The sequence below is a fragment of the Ranitomeya variabilis genome, chromosome 1 (genome assembly GCF_051348905.1).
Source record: "Ranitomeya variabilis isolate aRanVar5 chromosome 1, aRanVar5.hap1, whole genome shotgun sequence".
Lineage (NCBI taxonomy): Eukaryota > Metazoa > Chordata > Amphibia > Anura > Dendrobatidae > Ranitomeya > Ranitomeya variabilis.
This window is the reverse complement of record NC_135232.1, coordinates 5,250,889-5,269,822: the sequence shown is the minus strand read 5'-3', so window position 1 is coordinate 5,269,822 and position 18,934 is coordinate 5,250,889. Positions and strand designations below refer to the sequence as shown.

At 46.7% G+C, this 18,934-nt stretch overlaps 1 protein-coding gene across 2 annotated transcripts in view; it reads right to left on the bottom strand.

Annotated features, from left to right (window-relative positions):
* GBA2 (glucosylceramidase beta 2) overlaps positions 1-18,934 on the bottom strand; it is a 166,040-nt gene that overhangs the window by 27,092 nt on the left and 120,014 nt on the right. For both annotated transcript variants that reach the window (XM_077281277.1, XM_077281278.1), the window contains exons 6-10: positions 13,810-14,028; positions 7,613-7,852; positions 7,155-7,257; positions 5,110-5,263; positions 4,914-5,039 (exon numbers count right to left, since the gene is read on the bottom strand). In XM_077281277.1, the coding sequence (XP_077137392.1) occupies positions 4,914-5,039; positions 5,110-5,263; positions 7,155-7,257; positions 7,613-7,852; positions 13,810-14,028 (842 nt within the window). The remainder of the gene's footprint in view (positions 1-4,913; positions 5,040-5,109; positions 5,264-7,154; positions 7,258-7,612; positions 7,853-13,809; positions 14,029-18,934) is intronic.

Below are 18,934 nucleotides of genomic sequence, written 5' to 3'. Positions count from 1 at the left end.
CATCCAGGAGTCGCACAGTGATATGATGAAGCCAGGCAATGTAGGACTGCCATATGGCCACACATCCAGGAGTCGGATAGTGATCTGATGAAGCCAGGCAATGTAGGACTGCCATATGGCCACACATCCAGGGATCGCACAGTGAACTGATGAAGCCAGGCAATGTGGGACTGCCGTATGGCCACACATCCAGGAGTCGCACAGTGATCTGATGAAGCCAATGTAGGACTGTCATATGTGCACAAATCCAGGAGTCGCACAGTGATTTGATGAAGCAGGAAATGTAGGACTGTCGTATGGCCACACATTAGGGAGTCGCACAGTGATCTGATGAAGCCAAACAATATAGTACTGTCGTATGGCCACACATCCAGGATTCGCACAGTGATCTGATGAAGCCAATGTAGGACTGTCATATGGCCACACATCCAGGAGTCGCACAGTGATCTGATGAAGCCAGGCAATGCAGGACTGCCGTATGGCCACACATTAGGGAGTAGCACAGTGATCTGATGAAGCCAGGTAATATAGGACTGTCGTATGGCCACACATCCAGGAGTCGCACAGTGATCTGATGAAGCCAGGCAATGTAGGACTGTCGTATAGTCACACATCCAGGATTCACACAGTGATCTGATGGAGCCGGTCAATGTAGGACTGTCGTATGGCCACACATCCAGGAGTCGCACAGTGATCTGATGAAGCCAGGCAATGCAGGACTGCCGTATGGCCACACATTAGGGAGTAGCACAGTGATCTGATGAAGCCAGGTAATATAGGACTGTCGTATGGCCACACATCCAGGAGTCGCACAGTGATCTGATGAAGCCAGGCAATGTAGGACTGTCGTATAGTCACACATCCAGGATTCACACAGTGATCTGATGGAGCCAGGCAATATAGGTCTGCCATATGGCCACACAAGCAGGAGTCGGGCAGTGATCTGATGAAGCCAGGCAATGCAGGACTGCCGTATGGATGGGTCCGCCCTCTCCTATGTATGAGCAGAGCAGAGCATCGCGTGGACAGGTCCGCCCTCTCCTATGTATGAGCAAGAGTATCGCGTGGACGGGTCCGCCCTCTCCTATGTATGACCAGAGCATCGCGTGGACGGGTCCGCCCTCTCCTATGTATGAGCAGAGCATCGCGTGGACGGGTCCGCCCTCTCCTATGTATGAGCAGAGTATCGCGTGGACCTGTCCGCCCTCTCCTATGTATGAGCAGAGTATCGCGTGGACCGGTCCGCCCTCTCCTGTGTATGAGCAGAGCATCGCGTGGACCGGTCCGCCCTCTCCTGTGTATGAGCAGAGCATCGCGTGGAGGGGTCCGCCCTCTCCTATGTATGAGCAGAGCATTGCGTGGACCGGTCCGCCCTCTCCTATGTATGAGCAGAGCATCGCGTGGACCAGTCCGCCCTCTCCTATGTATGAGCAGAGCATCGCGTGGACGGGTCCGCCCTCTCCTATGTATGAGCAGAGCATCGCGTGGACAGGTCCACCCTCTCCTATGCATGAGCAGAGTATCGTGTGGACAGGTCCGCTCAGCAACAGATTCTGGGGTCACGTCCGCTGAACCTAGCACAACACAACGGACTCAGAAGGCCAGGGGACTTCAAGTCCAATCACCATAATTTGGTGTCTGTGTGTACGAGCTGGAGTAGTGGCCATCGCTGCATGTGGACTTCTGTATATGAAGCTGCGCCATGTGTGTATGTGTGTGTCAGCTCTGCACACATTCACCTGTGCTGGGTTTTTCTATACAGACCTCACCGGAGAGGGGACGCATCACTCTCACTATGAACAACAAGGTAATTACAGCAGGGAGGTTTGCTGGAAAGAAGACACCAAGGCTGAGATTTGCTGACGCAGGAGCGGGAAAGTAGGTGTCCAAACCGAGGGGTTTGCCTGATCAATGCACTGATCGCAGACCAGTAGGAGCCAGTGGTTAGTGATTAATATTGGGGTTTACATAAATACAATATTTATGGGAAATATATTTTTGGCATTGAAGAAAAGGAACAAACAGAACACATTCACTCCTAGAATGTTAAGAGCTGGAAGGGACCTCTGCTCAATGCAGGAGAAACTAAACCATCTCAGACAGATGTCTGTCCAGCCTGTTTGAAGACTTCCATTGAAGGAGAACTCACCACCTCTTGTGGCCGCCTGTTCCACTCCACTCATTGAACACCCTCACTGTCAAAATTTTTCTCAAATATCTAATATGTATCTTCTCCCTTCCAGTTTCATTCCATTGTTTCTCGTGTTTCCATGTGCAAATGAGAATAATGATGATCCCTCTATAGTGTGACAGCCCCTCAGATATTTGTAGACACATCTCTATAAGACCGGCACAACCAATATAACTTAGTATTGGTCCAGTGGATGGTGCTATTCTATTCATGCTTCATCTGTGCTGACAGGTCAAATTGCAATAAGAAACATGACCATATCTACCACCTGGGAGCTTCAGGGGCAAAGATGTCCTGTAAGTTGGAGATCTCACTAAATTCTGAAGGCCCTAGCACATCTCACAAGCAGCCCCAATAAGAGATCACCAGGGGAGGTATCAGGGCATAACTTTAATGAAAGGCGAAGTTTGGGTTTGGTGATTTGTCAGTCCTGGAAGGTGCAGCTAGCTGTGGGATCTGTCTGTTTTTGTAAGGAGAACCTCTCTCCGCTAAGATCTGAGCCATTGCCGTGACATCAATCTTCTTTCATTATTCCTTTTCACTTTATGTAATGGTATATATTATATTGTTTGTTCCCATTCACATGTATTTTTTTTTTTTATAAACACTGCCCATCTTTCTGGATTAAATATAAATTTAATGGATTTGTTCCTCTTCCTCTGTAAACCGCATCCCTGAAGCCATACACTACCTGTAACGGGTGTCCAATCGGCCTGAATAAACGATGGGTTGGGGCAGAAAGTGGGTTCCTTATGTTATTGTGGACCTGGCAGTGAGCATGTTGGGGTATATACAGAGGGTGCAGAAAGTCTTCAGAACCCTTTACATTTTTCACTCTTTGTTTCATTGCAGCCATTTGGTAAATTCAAATAAATTCATTTTTAATGTTTTAATGTTAAAAAACAAATTAATAAATTTGCAAAAATTACTACAAGAAAACCTGAAATATCACGGTCATAAGTCTTCAGCCCCTTTGCTCAGTATTGATCAGAAGCACCTTTTGAGCTAGTACAGTCATGAGTCTTCTTGGGAATGATTCCACAAGTTTTTCACACCAGGATTTGGGAATCCTCAGCCATTCTTCCTCGCAGATCCTCTCCAGTTCCGTCAGGCTGAATGATGAACGTTGGTGGACGCCATTTTCAGGTCTCTCCAGAGATGCTCCATTGGGTTTAGGTTAGGACTGTGGCTGGGCCAGTCAAGAATGGTCACAGAGTTGTACTGAAGTCACTCCTTTGTTATTTTAGCTGTGTGCTTAGGATCATTGTCTTGTTGGAAGGTGAACCTGCGGCCAAGTCTGAGGGTCAGAGCACTCTGGAAGAGGTTTTCATCCAGGATATCTCTGTACTTGGCTGCATTCATGTTTCCTTCAATGACAACCAGTCGTCCTGTCCCTGCAGCTGAAAAACACCCCCATAGCATGATGCTGCCTCCACCATGTCTCACTGTAGGGATTGTATTGGGCAGGTAATGAGCAGTGCCTGGTTTTCTCCACACATACCACTTAGAATTATCACCAAAAAGGTCTGTCTTCGTCTCATCAGACCAGAGAATCTTATTTCCCATAGTCTGGAAGTCCTTCGTCCTTCATATGTTTTTTAGCAAACTCTATGCGGGCTTTCATGTGTCTTGTACTGAGGAGAGGCTTCCGTCGGGCTATTCTGCCATAAAGGCCTGACTGGTGGAGGGCTGCAGTGATAGTTGACTTTGTGGAACTTTTTCCCATCTCCCTACTGCATCTCTGGAGCTCAGCCTCAGTGATCTTGGGGTTCTTCTTTACCTCTCTCACCAAGGCTCTTCTCCCACGATTGCTCAGTTTGGGTGGACGGTCAGGCCTAGGAAGACTTCTGGTAGTCCCAAACTTCTTCCATTTAAGGATTATGGAGGCCACTGTGCTCTTAGGAACCATGATGACTGCAGAAATTCTGTTGTAACCTTGGCCAGATCTGTGCGTTGCCACAATCCTGCCTCTGAGCTCCTTGGCCAGTTCCTTTGACCTCATGATTCTCATTTGGTCTGCCTTGCACTGTGAGGTCTTATATAGACAGGTGTGCGCCTTTCCAAACCAAGTCCTATCAGGTTAATTACACACAGCTGGACTCCAATGAAGGAGTAGAACCATCTCAAGGAGGATCACAAGGAAATTGACAGCATGTGACTTAAATATGAGTGTCTGAGCAAAGGGTCTGAAGACTTATGACCATGGGATATTTCAGTTTTCCTTTTTTATTAAATTTGCAAAAATTTCTACATTTCTGTTTTCTTTTCAGCCAAGATGAGGTGCAGAGTGTACATTAATGAGAAAAAATTAACTTTTTTGAATTTACCAAATGGCTGCAATGAAACAAAGAGGGAAAAATTTAAAGCGATCTGAATACTTTCCATACCCACTGTGTGTATTTATATAGTTTTTTTCATTCCATGAGCTGGTATTGGAGGTGTATATACTATACGCTCGCTGTGAGTTCCCCAATAACCGGCCTAGTAGTGAAAGCAGCTGCGGCCATCACACATCAGCCAATTGCGTAGTTGTCCTGACTATTGGAGGCAGCAAAGTTGCATCTCCTGACAAGTTGTTGACAGCGGTGGGATCTGTGTGCCCCCGGTATCATCCTTGACAGATTCCTTTCACGTTGGGGCGATTCGGAAACACAAAGATACATAGTAGCAGAAATTCAGCTGTACAGCGCAGAATAACTTGGTGGCAGCACACAGCACATACTCGTCTTGTAGGATCGGGTCTTGCCACATGCTGATCTTCTGCTCCCATTCTTCATAGTGGGACAGGCTGTGCTGACACAGAGCGGGAGCGGCCCTCCCCTCACTGCCGAAAAACCGTGTGTACCGCCTGAGAAAGTGAAGGAAACATATCAGAGGGGTAATGGCATCTGTGAGAACAGGAGGAGACAATGTCGTACCTGGCGTACTCCTTATCACCAGCACCAAAGCGGATCCGGGGCATATCCCAGCAGAGACTAAACTCTAGGGTGCCGCGTCCTCCCGGACTCACCGTGCATCCGGCCGCCACTGCTGCTGCTGTCTTCTTTCCTTTTGCAGTGGGAGAAGTTGCACCTGTGTGGAGATTTACAGTAAGTGTCCTGCAGGGGGAGCGCAGCGGTGAGCTCAGCTGTCCGCCTCATTAAAGGGAACCTGTCCCCACATGTGACCTATGTGAGCTGTGACTATGGGCAGACAGGTAATAGATTGCTGAGGACGGCGATCCCTGTGTGTCTCATATCAGATGTAACGTTCCTATCACTTTATATAAATGAGATATTCCAGGCTCTGGGCGGGACGCTGCCCATAAGATAACTCCGCCTCCAGAGGTGGTTATACATAAAGGGGAGTGACCAGTGTGGTGTGTGATGATTGCCAGTGTGATGTGTGATGGCCGCTCTCACTGCAGAGCTGTGTGTGATTATACCTGACATATCTGCAGCCTCCAGCGCGTAAACATGTTACAATGCAGCAGAGCTCAAAGAGAAGCAAAAATGTGTTTGTAAGAAGACAAAGTTCATTTCTCCTGTGTTACTTGTCTCACACTGGTCACTCCCCCTTCATGTATAATAACCTCTGGAGGCGGAGTTATCTTCTGGGCAGTGTCCCGCCCAGAGCCTGGAAGAGGTAATTTACATAAAGTGATAAAAGAGGATTTCTCAAAAGCAACACAGCTGATATGAGCCACCGGGATCACCGTCCTCAGCAATCTATAACCTGTACGACCAGAGTAACAGTTTACATGGGTCTCATGTGGTGACAGATTCCCGTTAATGGGAGGTCCTGGGAGTAGCAGAGGTCAGTGGGTCATTACTTGTGAGGAAGCAGTTCTCGAGAAGATCCCTCTATGTCTGGTGGAGATCCTATCAATTACAAGGAGGTCCTCAGAATAGCAGGAGGTGAGTGGGTTATTACTTTTGGGGAAGAAGTTCTTAAGAAGGACTCTCCATATACAGTACAGACCAAAGGTTTGAACACACCTTCTCATTTAAAGATTTTTCTGTATTTTCATGACTACCTCTTGAAGCTCATCAAGAGAATGCCAAGAGTGTGCAGAGCAGTCATCAAAGCAAAAGGTGGCTACTTTGAAGAACCTAGAATATAAGACATAATTTCAGTTGTTTCACACTTTTTTGTTAAGTATATAATTCCACATGTGTTATTTCATAGTTTTGATGCCTTCAGTGTGAATGTACAATTTTCATAGTCATGAAAATACAGAAAAATCTTTAAATGAGAAGGTGTCTTCAACCTTTTGGTCTGTACTGTATCTGGTGAAGCCCCTATCAATATTACAAGGACGTCCTCAGAATAGCGGGAGGTCAGTGGGTCATTACTTGCGGGGAAGTTGTTCTCGAGAAGGTCTCTCCATATGTCTGATGGAGATCCTATCAATATGACTAGGAGGTCCACAGAGTAGCGGGAGGGGAGTGGGTCATTACTTGCTAGGAAGCAGTTCTCAAGAAGGTCCCTCCATAAGTCTGGTGACGATCCTATCAATATCACTAGGAGGTCCTCAGAGTAGAGGAAGAGGAGTGGGTCATTACTTGCTAGAAAACAGTTCTCGAGAAGGTCCCTCCATATGTCTGGTGAAGATCATATCAGTATCACTAGAAGGTCCTCAGAGTAGCAGGAGGTCAGTGGGTCATTACTTGCAGGGAAGCCGTTCTCGAGAAGGTCTCTCCATATGTCTGATGGAGATCCTATCAATATTACTAGGAGGTCCTGAGAGTACGGGAGGTCAGTGGGTCATTACAGGCGAGGAAGCTGATCTCTAGAACTTTCAGCCATTTGTCTGGTGGAGACCCTAATAATATTACTAGGAGGTCCCGGGAATGTAAAGATGTCAGCCAGTCGGGACCTGCAGAGAGGCACTCCTCTAGAAGGTTCTTCCAAATATCTGGTGGAGACCCCATTAATAGTACTAAGGGGTCCCGGGAGCATTGGTAGGTCAGAGGGACTGTACCTGTGGAGGAATTTAGTCGTCCATCCTCTAGAAGATCCTTCCATATTTCTTGCCCCATTCCAGTTGGATCAAACTCTGTGCAGTAAGAAGAATGGATTCCTGGCTGTGGGAGGCAGATACACAGATGAGGAGCCTCAGCTGACTGGCAACTCTTGCACAAGTCACAATTGGGAAATCTACGGCTCAGCAAAACTGTGTGCACCCTCATGCAGTGGGTGCAGTTTATGCGGTGCAGTGTGTTAGGTGTACAGACATTTCCAGGGCTGGCACTCTGTAAATAAAGCTTTCTGAATTCTGAAAATTTCTGCTTAATGCGAGAAATGTCTGTGTGGCCGAGCCATGTGCGAACTTGTTCTGCAATTTTCTTGCGTACAGACTATGATGAATCCCGCTACTACTATGGTGACACGGGCAGCCCAGGGCTACCTATACCCTATGGGGGGTGATGCCCATCTTACCCTTTCTCGCACCGCGATTCCCAGGGTAAAGGGATTGGCGCTGGTACAATGATGTAGGAGGACACCAGTCACAGGATGTCCATTCTGGTGCAGATGAAACGGCTCATTCCAGTGACCCCCGGCCCGGTCACTGCTGCTTCCACTGCCGTTCCTCATGGTGAACATGATAGAGACCTCTACGTCCTCTGCAGCAGAGCTCTCCACATCCCAGATAAAGACGGCTGCCGGCAGAGAAGAGTCCTGTGTGAGGAGAAGAGAGGGGAAGAGAGAGACCTGAGAAAGCAGAACCACACACCCAGAGTACTGGAGAACAGCACATGGGGATCCCTAACCACACACCCAGAGTACTGGAGAATGGTACATGGTGGATCCCTAACCACACACCCAGAGTACTGGAGAACGGCACATGGTGTGTTGTGAATTCTGCTTTTGGGTTCCCTCCGGTGGTAGTAGGTGGTAATGCAGTGGTCCCTGGGATGCAGTCCTGGTCAGGTGTGTCTGCTGATTGCAGTTCTGACTGGGGTATTTAGGTGTGCAGGATTCATTAGTCCTTGCCAGTTGTCAATTGTTGTTGGGAGGTATTGGACTTCTGCCTGGTTCCTCCTGCCTTTCTGCCTAATCAGCAAAGATAAGTGTCTGGTTTTGTTTCTGTGGCACACATGCTGTGTGCTTCATAATTCAGTGCTATTCTTTTATGTTTTTTTTTTTGTCCAGCTTAGATTGTGTCAGTATTTTCTCAGTCTTGTTGGATTCTCTGGGGTTGCAGATATTCTTTCCATGTCTTTAGTTAGATTGTGGAATTTTTGTATTATCTGCAGTGGATGGATCTCGAACTACACATCCTGAGTACTGGAGAACGGCACATGGTGGATCCCTGACCACACACCCAGAGTACTGGAGAACGGCACATGGTGGATCCCTAACCACACACCCAGAGTACTGGAGAACGGCACATGGTGGATCCCTAACCACACATCCCGAGTACTATCCCGAGTACTGGAGAACACCACACTGTGGATCTCTAACCACACACCCAGAGTACTGGAGAACGGCACATGGTGGATCCCTAACCACACAACCCGAGTACTGGAGAACGGCACATGGTGAAACCCTAACCACACACCCCGAGTACTGGAGAACACCACACTGTGGATCTCAAACCACACACCCAGAGTACTGGAGAACGGCACATGGTAGATCCCTAACCATACATCCCAAGTACTGTAGAACGGCACATGGTGGATCCCTAACCACACACCTCTAGTACTGGAAAACTGAACATTTGCCCTATCTTCAAAACAGGAAAGAAGACGGAGCCATTAAATTACAGGCCTGGAAGCCTTACTTCTATATCAGGGAAGATTTTTGAACAAATTATTAAACATCATGTATGCAAGTACTTGGATAAGAATACAGTAATTAACCTGAGCCAGCATGGGTTTGTAGCAAAGAAGTCATGCCAGACTACTAATCTAATTTCCTTCTATGATGGAATCACTGACTGGGTGGATTAGGGAAATGCGGTGGATATAGTATATCTCAACTTCAGCAAAGCATTTGATAAATTATGTCATACTAGAATTATAATGACCAAGTATGGAATTGACAAGTCTACGGTTAGGTGGATTCATAACTGGCTCAGTGATCGTACTCAAAGTGGTAATAAATGGTTGCACATCCAATTGTGTCTGAGATGGTTTAGTGAATCCTGCATTGAGCAGGGGGTTGGACACGAAGACCCTGGAGGTCCCTTCCAACTCACTTCCAACATTCAATTATTTTAGAATGGCAAATGGTGGATCCGTAACCATACACCTCTAGTAGTGGAGAACTGCACATGGTGAGTCCCTAACCACACACCCCAAGTACTGGAGCATGGCACATGGTAGATCCTTAACCACACATCCAGATTACTGTAGAATAGCACATGATGGATCTCTAACCAAACACCCCGAGTACTGGAGAATGGCACTACGGTAACTGGATAGAGAATACACCTGTGCACACGATACAATAACCCCCCAACATTAGTTTACCGCAGATGATAATCAAAGCCTGTTCAGTTGATTAGGGAGGACATTAAACAAAAGGAGATTCCAAGCAGACAGTTCTCCAAAACTGAAAGAAGAGGACAGTCCCTGTCATAATCAGGATTACCTGCCGTAATTTAAGGTGTTCACTATTCATCATTCTCATCCAGTGAAGGTCACAGCCATGGTTGTATCACTCACAGTAGTTGTAGTGTAGTGAATGTACCGCTGCCTGTGTGGTACAATACCTGGGCCAGACAGCGCCATCGGTAAGGTGCAGCAGAGCAAACAGCCATCCCGATACATGGTCCGAAGCCACAGAAGACCACGGTGCTGACTGTGCACACAACGCTCACTGGATAGAGACTATGCTGCCTGTGCACACGACGCTCACCGGATAGAAACAGTGCTGACTGTGCACACGACGCTGACTGGATACAGTGTTGACTGTGCACACGACGCTCACCGGATAGAGGCGGTGCTGAAATGTGCACACAACGCTCACTGGATAGAGGCGGTGCTCAAATGTGCACACAACGCTCACTGGATAGAGGCGGTGCTGACTGTGCACACGATGCTCACCGAATAGAGATGGTGCTGACTGTGCACACGACGCTGACCGGATAGACAGTGCTGACTGTGCACACGACGCTCACCGAATAGAGATGGTGCTGACTGTGCACACGACGCTCACCGGATATAGGCGATGCTGACAGTGCACACGATGCTCATCGAATAGAGATGGTGCTGACTGTGCACACGACGCTCACTGAATAGACAGTGATGACTGTGCACACGACACTCACCGAATAGACAAGGCTGACTGTGCACATGATGCTCACCAGATAGAGGTGATGCTGAAATGTGCACATGACGCTCACTGGATAGAGGAGGTGCTGACTGTGCACACGATGCTCACCGAATAGAGATGGTGCTGACTGTGCCCATGATGCTGACCGGATAGAGACAGTGCTGACTGTGCACACGACGCTCACCGAATAGACAGTGCTGACTGTGCACATGATGCTCACCAGATAGAGGTGATGCTGAAATGTGCACACGATGCTCACCGAATAGAGATGGTGCTGACTGTGCACACGACGCTGACCGGATAGAGACAGTGCTGACTGTGCACACGACGGTCACCGGGTAGAGGAGGTGCTGAAATGTGAACACGACGCTCACCGGATAGAGACAGTGCTGACTGTGCACACGACGCTCACCGAATAGAGATGGTGCTGACTGTGCACACGACGCTGACCAGATACAGTGCTGACTGTGCACACGACGCTGACCGGATAGACAGTGCTGACTGTGCACATAACGCTCACCAGATAGAGGCGATGCTGAAATGTGCACACAACGCTCACCGGATAGAGGCGGTGCTGACTGTGCACACGACGCTCACTGAATAGAGATGTGCTGACTGTGCACACAATGCTGACCGGATAGAGACAGTGCTGACTGTGCAAACGACGCTCACCGAATAGAGATGGTGCTGACTGTGCACACGATGCTGACCGGATAGACAGTGCTGACTGTGCACACGACGCTGACCGGATAGAGACAGTGCTGACTGTGCACACGACGCTCATCGAATAGACAGTGCTGACTGTGCACACGACGCTGACCGGATAGACAGTGCTGACTGTGCAGACGACGCTCACCGGATATAGGCGATGCTGAAATGTGCACACAACGCTCACCGGATAGAGGTGGTGCTGACTGTGCACACGATGCTCACCAGGCAGAGACTGTGCTGACTGAGTAGACAACGCTCACCGGATAGACAGTGCTGACTGTGCACATAACGCTCAACGGATAAGACACGGCAGACTGTGCACACGACGCTAACTGGATAGAGACGCTCACCGGATAAAGGCGGTGCTGACTGTGTATACAATGCTCACCGGATAGAGACGGTGTTGACTCTGCACACGATGCTCACCGGATAGAGGCGGTGCTGACTGTGCACAGGACGCTCAACGGATCTTTCTCCTTTGGTCTCCTCTGAGCAGATCCCCTCCTTCTACATGCTCGCTGTGTCCCTTATATGGATTTCTGCAAGCTGCACATGTGACTTTTTATGGATTTCAGAAATGTATTTCTTCTTGTCGCTCTCCCATAAAGGCCATATTTGTTGAGTACACAGCTAATAGTTGTCCTGTGGACAGATTCTACCCCAAGCTGTGGATCTCTGCAGCTCCTCAAGAGTGACCTTGGGCCTCATGGCTAATTGGTGTTCTCCTTGCTTGGGATGTCAGTTTATGTGGACAGCCAGCTTTTTGTAGATTTGCAGTCGTGCCATACTCCTATTTTTGGAGGATGGATGAGATGTTCATAGATTAAGCTATTCTTTATAACCTAACCCTGCTTTACTCTTCTCCACAACTTTATCCCTGACCTGTCTGGTGGGCTCCTTGGTTTTCATGATGCTCTTTGATCCCCAATGTCCTCACACCTCTGAGGCCTTCACAGAAAAGCTGTAGTTATACGGAAAAGAAATTACACCCAGGTGGACTCAATATATTAAATGCTATGTGCAAAAAGAAAAAAAAGAGCATGAACCGCACATCCCAAAATCATACGTTGATCTAAAGCCGCTAGGCAAAAATTTAAATACTGAACATGAGGTTTTCGGTTTAACATTCTGATCAGACTGTATGAAGCCCACTGCCCCTTCACGGCAAACCTCGTAGTGGGTCCTAACGCCCTAACGGAGCGGAGCCGTGCGGCGACCACCGCCGCAGCGGCCATGCACCAGCAGGGCGGACGGCCTGTTGCCCCACAGCACCCATGCTGCGAGACTGAGTCCCCAAGACTCCAGACCGCGCCGCCCCACCAGCACAAAGCCACAGCAACAATGGCCGCCACACAGCACCAGCACCAAAATGAAGGGAGCATTTCAACTCTCCTTCCTCCAGCTCTTCAGTGAGAGCCAAAATGGGCTAGACCCCTTACTTTGCAGTCTCCTGCTAATTAAAATCACCTGAGCCAAATGGGAGGAGTGCTGGTCCAAAAAAAGAGACAAGTACATGCTATGTGCAAAAAGAAAAAAAAGAGCATGAACCGCACATCCCAAAATCATACGTTGATCTAAAGCCGCTAGGCAAAAATTTAAATGCTCCCTTCATTTTGGTGCTGGTGCTGTGTGGCGGCCATTGTTGCTGTGGCTTTGTGCTGGTGGGGCGGCGCGGTCTGGAGTCTTGGGGACTCAGTCTCGCAGCATGGGTGCTGTGGGGCAACAGGCCGTCCGCCCTGCTGGTGCATGGCCGCTGCGGCGGTGGTCGCCGCACGGCTCCGCTCCGTTAGGGCGTTAGGACCCACTACGAGGTTTGCCGTGAAGGGGCAGTGGGCTTCATACAGTCTGATCAGAATGTTAAACTGAAAACCTCATGTTCAGTATTTAAATTTTTGCCTAGCGGCTTTAGATCAACGTATGATTTTGGGATGTGCGGTTCATGCTCTTTTTTTTTTCTTTTTGCTCAATATATTAAAGCAGAACTCCTCCTCCTGCCATTAACGTTTTTATCCTCTTAATTTATTGCAGTCTTTATTATACAGCACTGTATACTTACAATTGCTCACATTACCCTTCTACTCGGCTAATTTGTCTTGTTTTCTATTTGGTCTATGACATCATGTGATTAAAAATTAAGTGGCTGAATGCTTCTAAGATCTATGTAGGATCAGTAGGTCAATTTTCCCTATATGAGTCCTAAGTCACTGAAAAAGTCCCTGGCAGGGGGAGGAACAGAGCATCTGGGTCAGAAGTTGAAGAGGGGAATAATAAATGCAGGGACAAGAGACTTCCTGTTTCTACATAGATGAGGAAAAGAGAAGAATGAGCTGGGCTGAAAGGCAAAATGTGCAATGGTAAGTACACAGTGTCAGATGATATGATTGCAACATATTAAAATGATGAAAATATCGATGGCAGTGCTTCTTTAACTATGCGACTTCTGGAGGGGATTGGTCACTCAGGATATTACTGAGGGCATCCGACTATGGGGGATGAATACAAAAGCACATCACAACTTTCAGATTTACAGTTCTAAAATAATTAGAAATCCTTGTATCATTTCCTTTATAGGTCATAAATACGTGCAGACTTTATGGAAGAGGCCATATAACTGATCGGATGGCACTGCACACAACGCTCCTTACCTTATAGTCCTGGGGGATAATCGGAGACACCTGGCGGCAGGTGAGGGTGAGGCTCTGCCCGGGCAGGTAGTACACGCTCCACGCTCTGGGGTACAACGCATGGTAGTAAGCCTGAGAGCCACAGTAACCCCAGTTCCATCCCTGTAGAGTGTGAGGACGCTCCGTGGACAGGACCTGCTGATACACGGTGTGACCTCCACGCCGGATGCAGACTGTGAACTGAGTGACAAACGTACGATCAGTACTATAATACGGTATATAACCAACGGTGGGAGCATAATACACACTAATACGGTATATACCCAACGGTGGGAGTATAATACACAGTAATACGGTATACACCCAACAGTGGAGTATAATACACAGTAATACGGTATATACCCAACGGTGGGAGTATAATACACACTAATACGGTATTGTGATGATAATGTATAATATGATTTTTAGTTGTCCCTGTTAACACACATATTGTGGGCTCTGGCCCCCCTTCTCTCTATGCTTCTGCTGTGTGTGAAGCTATTCCTTTATGCTCTGCCCTTCCTCCAAGCCAGGAATTTTTATTGCGCTTGTAGCTGCACAAATCTCCCTCCAGCTGAAACTGGTCTGATATCTCTCTCAAGACATGCATTTCTTTGTTCTATTATAATAAGATATCGGGCCACCGATTTGGGCTAGAAAAATAAGGACTATATATTGCTAACTTCCATCGGTAGATCTGTCAACCACTGTAACCACTAGCAGCTAAACACAAAGAGTAAAAAGTATGGATTTCTCCAGAACCGTGTGGAACAACTAGGACGAATTTGGTATCAATAGAGAGCTAATTTTAATACAAGATGGATGAGGTGTGTGTTATGACTCTGCCAGATTCACGAGCGAAGATATGAGTTATAAGAATTGTTGGAAAAAACTGTACAGCTGAGGAGAGGGGAGGGCGATGTTAACTCAACCCCTTTAGTGATGTCACAAGGAGAGTTATAAGTTTCTGCACTTCACCCAGCATTGAGTTTTGCCTGAGGAGCTGTTACAGCAGGTCTCATTTTATGAATTGGGACATTTGGGGCTCCGCCTACCATCATGGTTGCCTGCAATGATCTGAGCACATATGAGTTTTATCTTTCTTCTTTAACCCCTTCATGACCCAGCCTATTTTGGCCTTAATGACCTTGCCGTTTTTTGAAATTCTGACCAGTGTCCCTTTATGAGGTAATAACTCAGGAACGCTTCAACGGATCCTAGCGATTCTGAGATTGTTTTTTCGTGACATATTGGGCTTCATGTTAGTGGTAAATTTAGGTCGATAATTTCTGAGTTTATTTGTGAAAAAAACGGAAATTTGGCAAAAAATTTGAAAATTTCGCAATTTTCACATTTTGAATTTTTATTCTGTTAAACCAGAGAGTTATGTGACACAAAATAGTTAATAAATAACGTTTCCCACATGTCTACTTTACATCAGCACAATTTTGGAAACATTTTTTTTTTTTGCTAGGAAGTTATAAGGGTTAAAATTTGACCAGTGATTTCTTATTTTTACAACAAAATTTACAAAACCATTTTTTTTAGGGACCACCTCACATTTGAAGTCATTTTGAGGGTTCTATATGGCTGAAAATACCCAAAAGTGACACCATTCTAAAAACTGCACCCCTCAAGGTGCTCAAAACCACATTCAAGAAGTTTATTAACCCTTCAGGTGTTTCACAGCAGCAGAAGCAACATGGAAGTAAAAAATGAACATTTAACTTTTTAGTCACAAAAATGATCTTTTAGCAACAATTTTTTTATTTTCCCAGCGGTAAAAGGAGAAACTGGACCACGGACGTTGTTGTCCAATTTGTCCTGAGTACGCTGATACCTCATATGTGGGGGTAAACCACTGTTTGGGCGCACGGCAGGGCTCGGAAGGGAAGGAGCGCCATTTGACTTTTTGAATGAAAAATTGGCTCCAATCTTTAGCCCACACCATGTCACGTTTGGAGAGCCCCCGTGTGCCTAAACATTGGAGCTCCCCCACAAGTGACCCCATTTTGGAAACTAGACCCCCCAAGGAACTTATCTAGAAGCATAGTGAGCTGTTGTGAATTTGCTTTTTGCTCCCTCTAGTGGTTACTAGTTTTTTGACTCTGGTTTTTCTGTCATTCCTTTTATCCGCACCTGGGTCGTTAGTTAGGGGTGTTGCTATATAAGCTCCCTAGACCTTCAGTTCAATGCCTGGCAACGTAGTTAACAGAGCTAGTCTGCTGTGCTCTTGTCTACTGATCCTGGTTCCAGTTATATCAGCTAAGTCTGCCTTTTGCTTTTTGCTATTTGTTTTGGTTTTGTATTTTTGTCCAGCTTGTTCCAAATCTATATCCTGACCTTTGCTGGAAGCTCTAGGGGGCTGGTGTTCTCCCCCCGGACCGTTAGACGGTTCGGGGGTTCTTGAATTTCCAGTGTGGATTTTGATAGGGTTTTTGTTGACCATATAAGTTACCTTTCTTTATTCTGCTATCAGTAAGCGGGCCTCTCTGTGCTAAACCTGGTTCATTTCTGTGTTTGTCATTTCCTCTTACCTCACCGTTATTATTTGTGGGGGGCTTCTATCCAGCTTTGGGGTCCCCTTCTCTGGAGGCAAGAAAGGTCTTTTGTTTTCCTCTACTAGGGGTAGCTAGATTCTCCGGCTGGAGCGTGTCATCTAGAATCAACGTAGGAATGATCCCCGGCTACTTCTAGTGTTGGCGTTAGGAGTAGATATATGGTCAACCCAGTTACCACTGCCCTATGAGCTGGATTTTTGTATTCTGCAGACTTCCACGTACCTCTGAGACCCTCGCCATTGGGGTCATAACAGTTTGCCAGGCCAGTATTAAATGTTTAATGCGTTGCAGAAGAGGGATTATAAGAAAGAAGATTCTGAGTTTTTTTTTTTTTTTTCTTTCTTCTTCCCCTTTACCTCAGAGTGGCTATGCTTGCTGCAGACATGAATGTCCAGACCTTGATTACAAGTGTGGACCAGCTGGCTACTCGTGTGCAGGGCATACAAGACTATGTTATCAGAAATCCTAGGTCAGAACCTAAAATACCGATTTCTGAACTGTTTTCCGGAGACAGGTTTAAGTTTAGGAATTTTGTGAATAATTGTAAATTGTTTTTGTCCCTGAGACCCTGTTCATCTGGAGACTCTGCTCAGCAAGTAAAAATAGTTATTTCGTTCTTACGGGGCGACCCTCAGGATTGGGCTTTTTCGCTGGCGCCAGGAGATCCGGCATTGGTTGATATTGATGCGTTTTTTCTGGCGCTCGGTTTACTTTATGAGGAACCCAATCTTGAGATTCAGGCAGAAAAGGCCTTGCTGGCTATGTCTCAGGGGCAGGACGAGGCTGAAGTGTATTGCCAAAAATTTCGGAAATGGTCCGTGCTGACACATTGGAACGAGTGTGCACTGGCCGCTAATTTTAGAAATGGCCTATCTGAAGCCATTAAGAATGTTATGGTGGGTTTTCCCATTCCCACAGGTCTCAATGATACTATGGCACTGGCTATTCAAATTGACCGGCGGTTGCGGGAGCGCAAAACCGCAAATTCCCTCATGGTGTTGTCTGAACAGACACCTAATTCGGTGCAATGTGATAGAAAAACCGCAAATTCCCTCATGGTGTTGTCTGAACAGACACCTGATTTAATGCAATGTGATAGAATCCTGACTAGAAATGAGCGGAAAATTCATAGACGCCGGAATGGCTTGTGCTACTACTGTGGTGATTCTACACATGTTATCTCAGCATGCTCTAAACGTATAGCTAAGGTTGTTAGTCCTGTCACCGTTGGTAATTTGCAACCTAAATTTATTCTGTCTGTAACTTTGATTTGCTCACTGTCGTCTTATCCTGTCATGGCGTTTGTAGATTCAGGTGCTGCCCTGAGTCTTATGGATCTGTCATTTGCTAAGCACTGTGGTTTTACTCTTGAACCATTAGAAAATCCTATTCCTCTTAGGGGTATTGATGCTACGCCATTGGCAGCAAATAAACCGCAGTATTGGACACAGGTTATCATGTGCATGACTCCTGAACACCGCGAGGTGATACGTTTCCTGGTTTTACATAAAATGCATGATTTGGTTGTTTTAGGGCTGCCATGGTTACAGACCCATAATCCAGTCCTGGACTGGAAGGCTATGTCAGTCTCAAGTTGGGGCTGTCGTGGTATTCATGGGGATTCCCTGCCTGTGTCTATTGCTTCTTCTACGCCTTCGGAAGTTCCGGAGTATTTGTCTGATTATCAGGATGTCTTCAGTGAGTCTGAGTCCAGTGCACTGCCTCCTCATAGGGACTGTGACTGTGCTATAGATTTGATCCCAGGCAGTAAGTTTCCTAAGGGAAGACTGTTTAATCTGTCGGTACCTGAACATACCGCTATGCGTTCATATATCAAGGAGTCTCTGGAGAAAGGACATATTCGTCCGTCTTCTTCCCCCCTTGGTGCGGGATTCTTTTTTGTGGCAAAAAAGGACGGATCTTTGAGACCTTGTATTGATTATCGGCTTTTAAATAAGATCACTGTCAAATTTCAGTATCCTTTACCGCTGTTGTCTGACTTGTTTGCCCGGATTAAAGGTGCCAAGTGGTTCACCAAGATAGACCTTCGTGGTGCGTACAACCTTGTGCGCATTAAGCAAGGTGATGAATGGAAAACCGCATTCAATACGCCCGAAGGTCATTTTGAGTACTTGGTGATGCCTTTTGGGCTCTCCAATGCGCCTTCAGTTTTTCAGTCCTTTATGCATGACATTTTCCGGAAGTATCTGGATAAATTTTTGATTGTTTATCTGGATGATATTTTGGTTTTTTCTGATGATTGGGATTCGCATGTGGAGCAGGTCAGGTTGGTCTTTAAAATTTTGCGTGAAAATTCTTTGTTTGTCAAGGGCTCAAAGTGTCTCTTTGGTGTACAGAAGGTTCCCTTTTTGGGGTTCATTTTTTCCCCTTCTGCTGTGGAGATGGACCCAGTCAAGGTCCGAGCTATTCTTGATTGGACTCAGCCCTCGTCGGTTAAGAGTCTTCAGAAGTTCTTGGGTTTCGCTAACTTCTACCGTCGTTTTATCGCTAATTTTTCTAGCATTGTGAAACCGTTGACGGATATG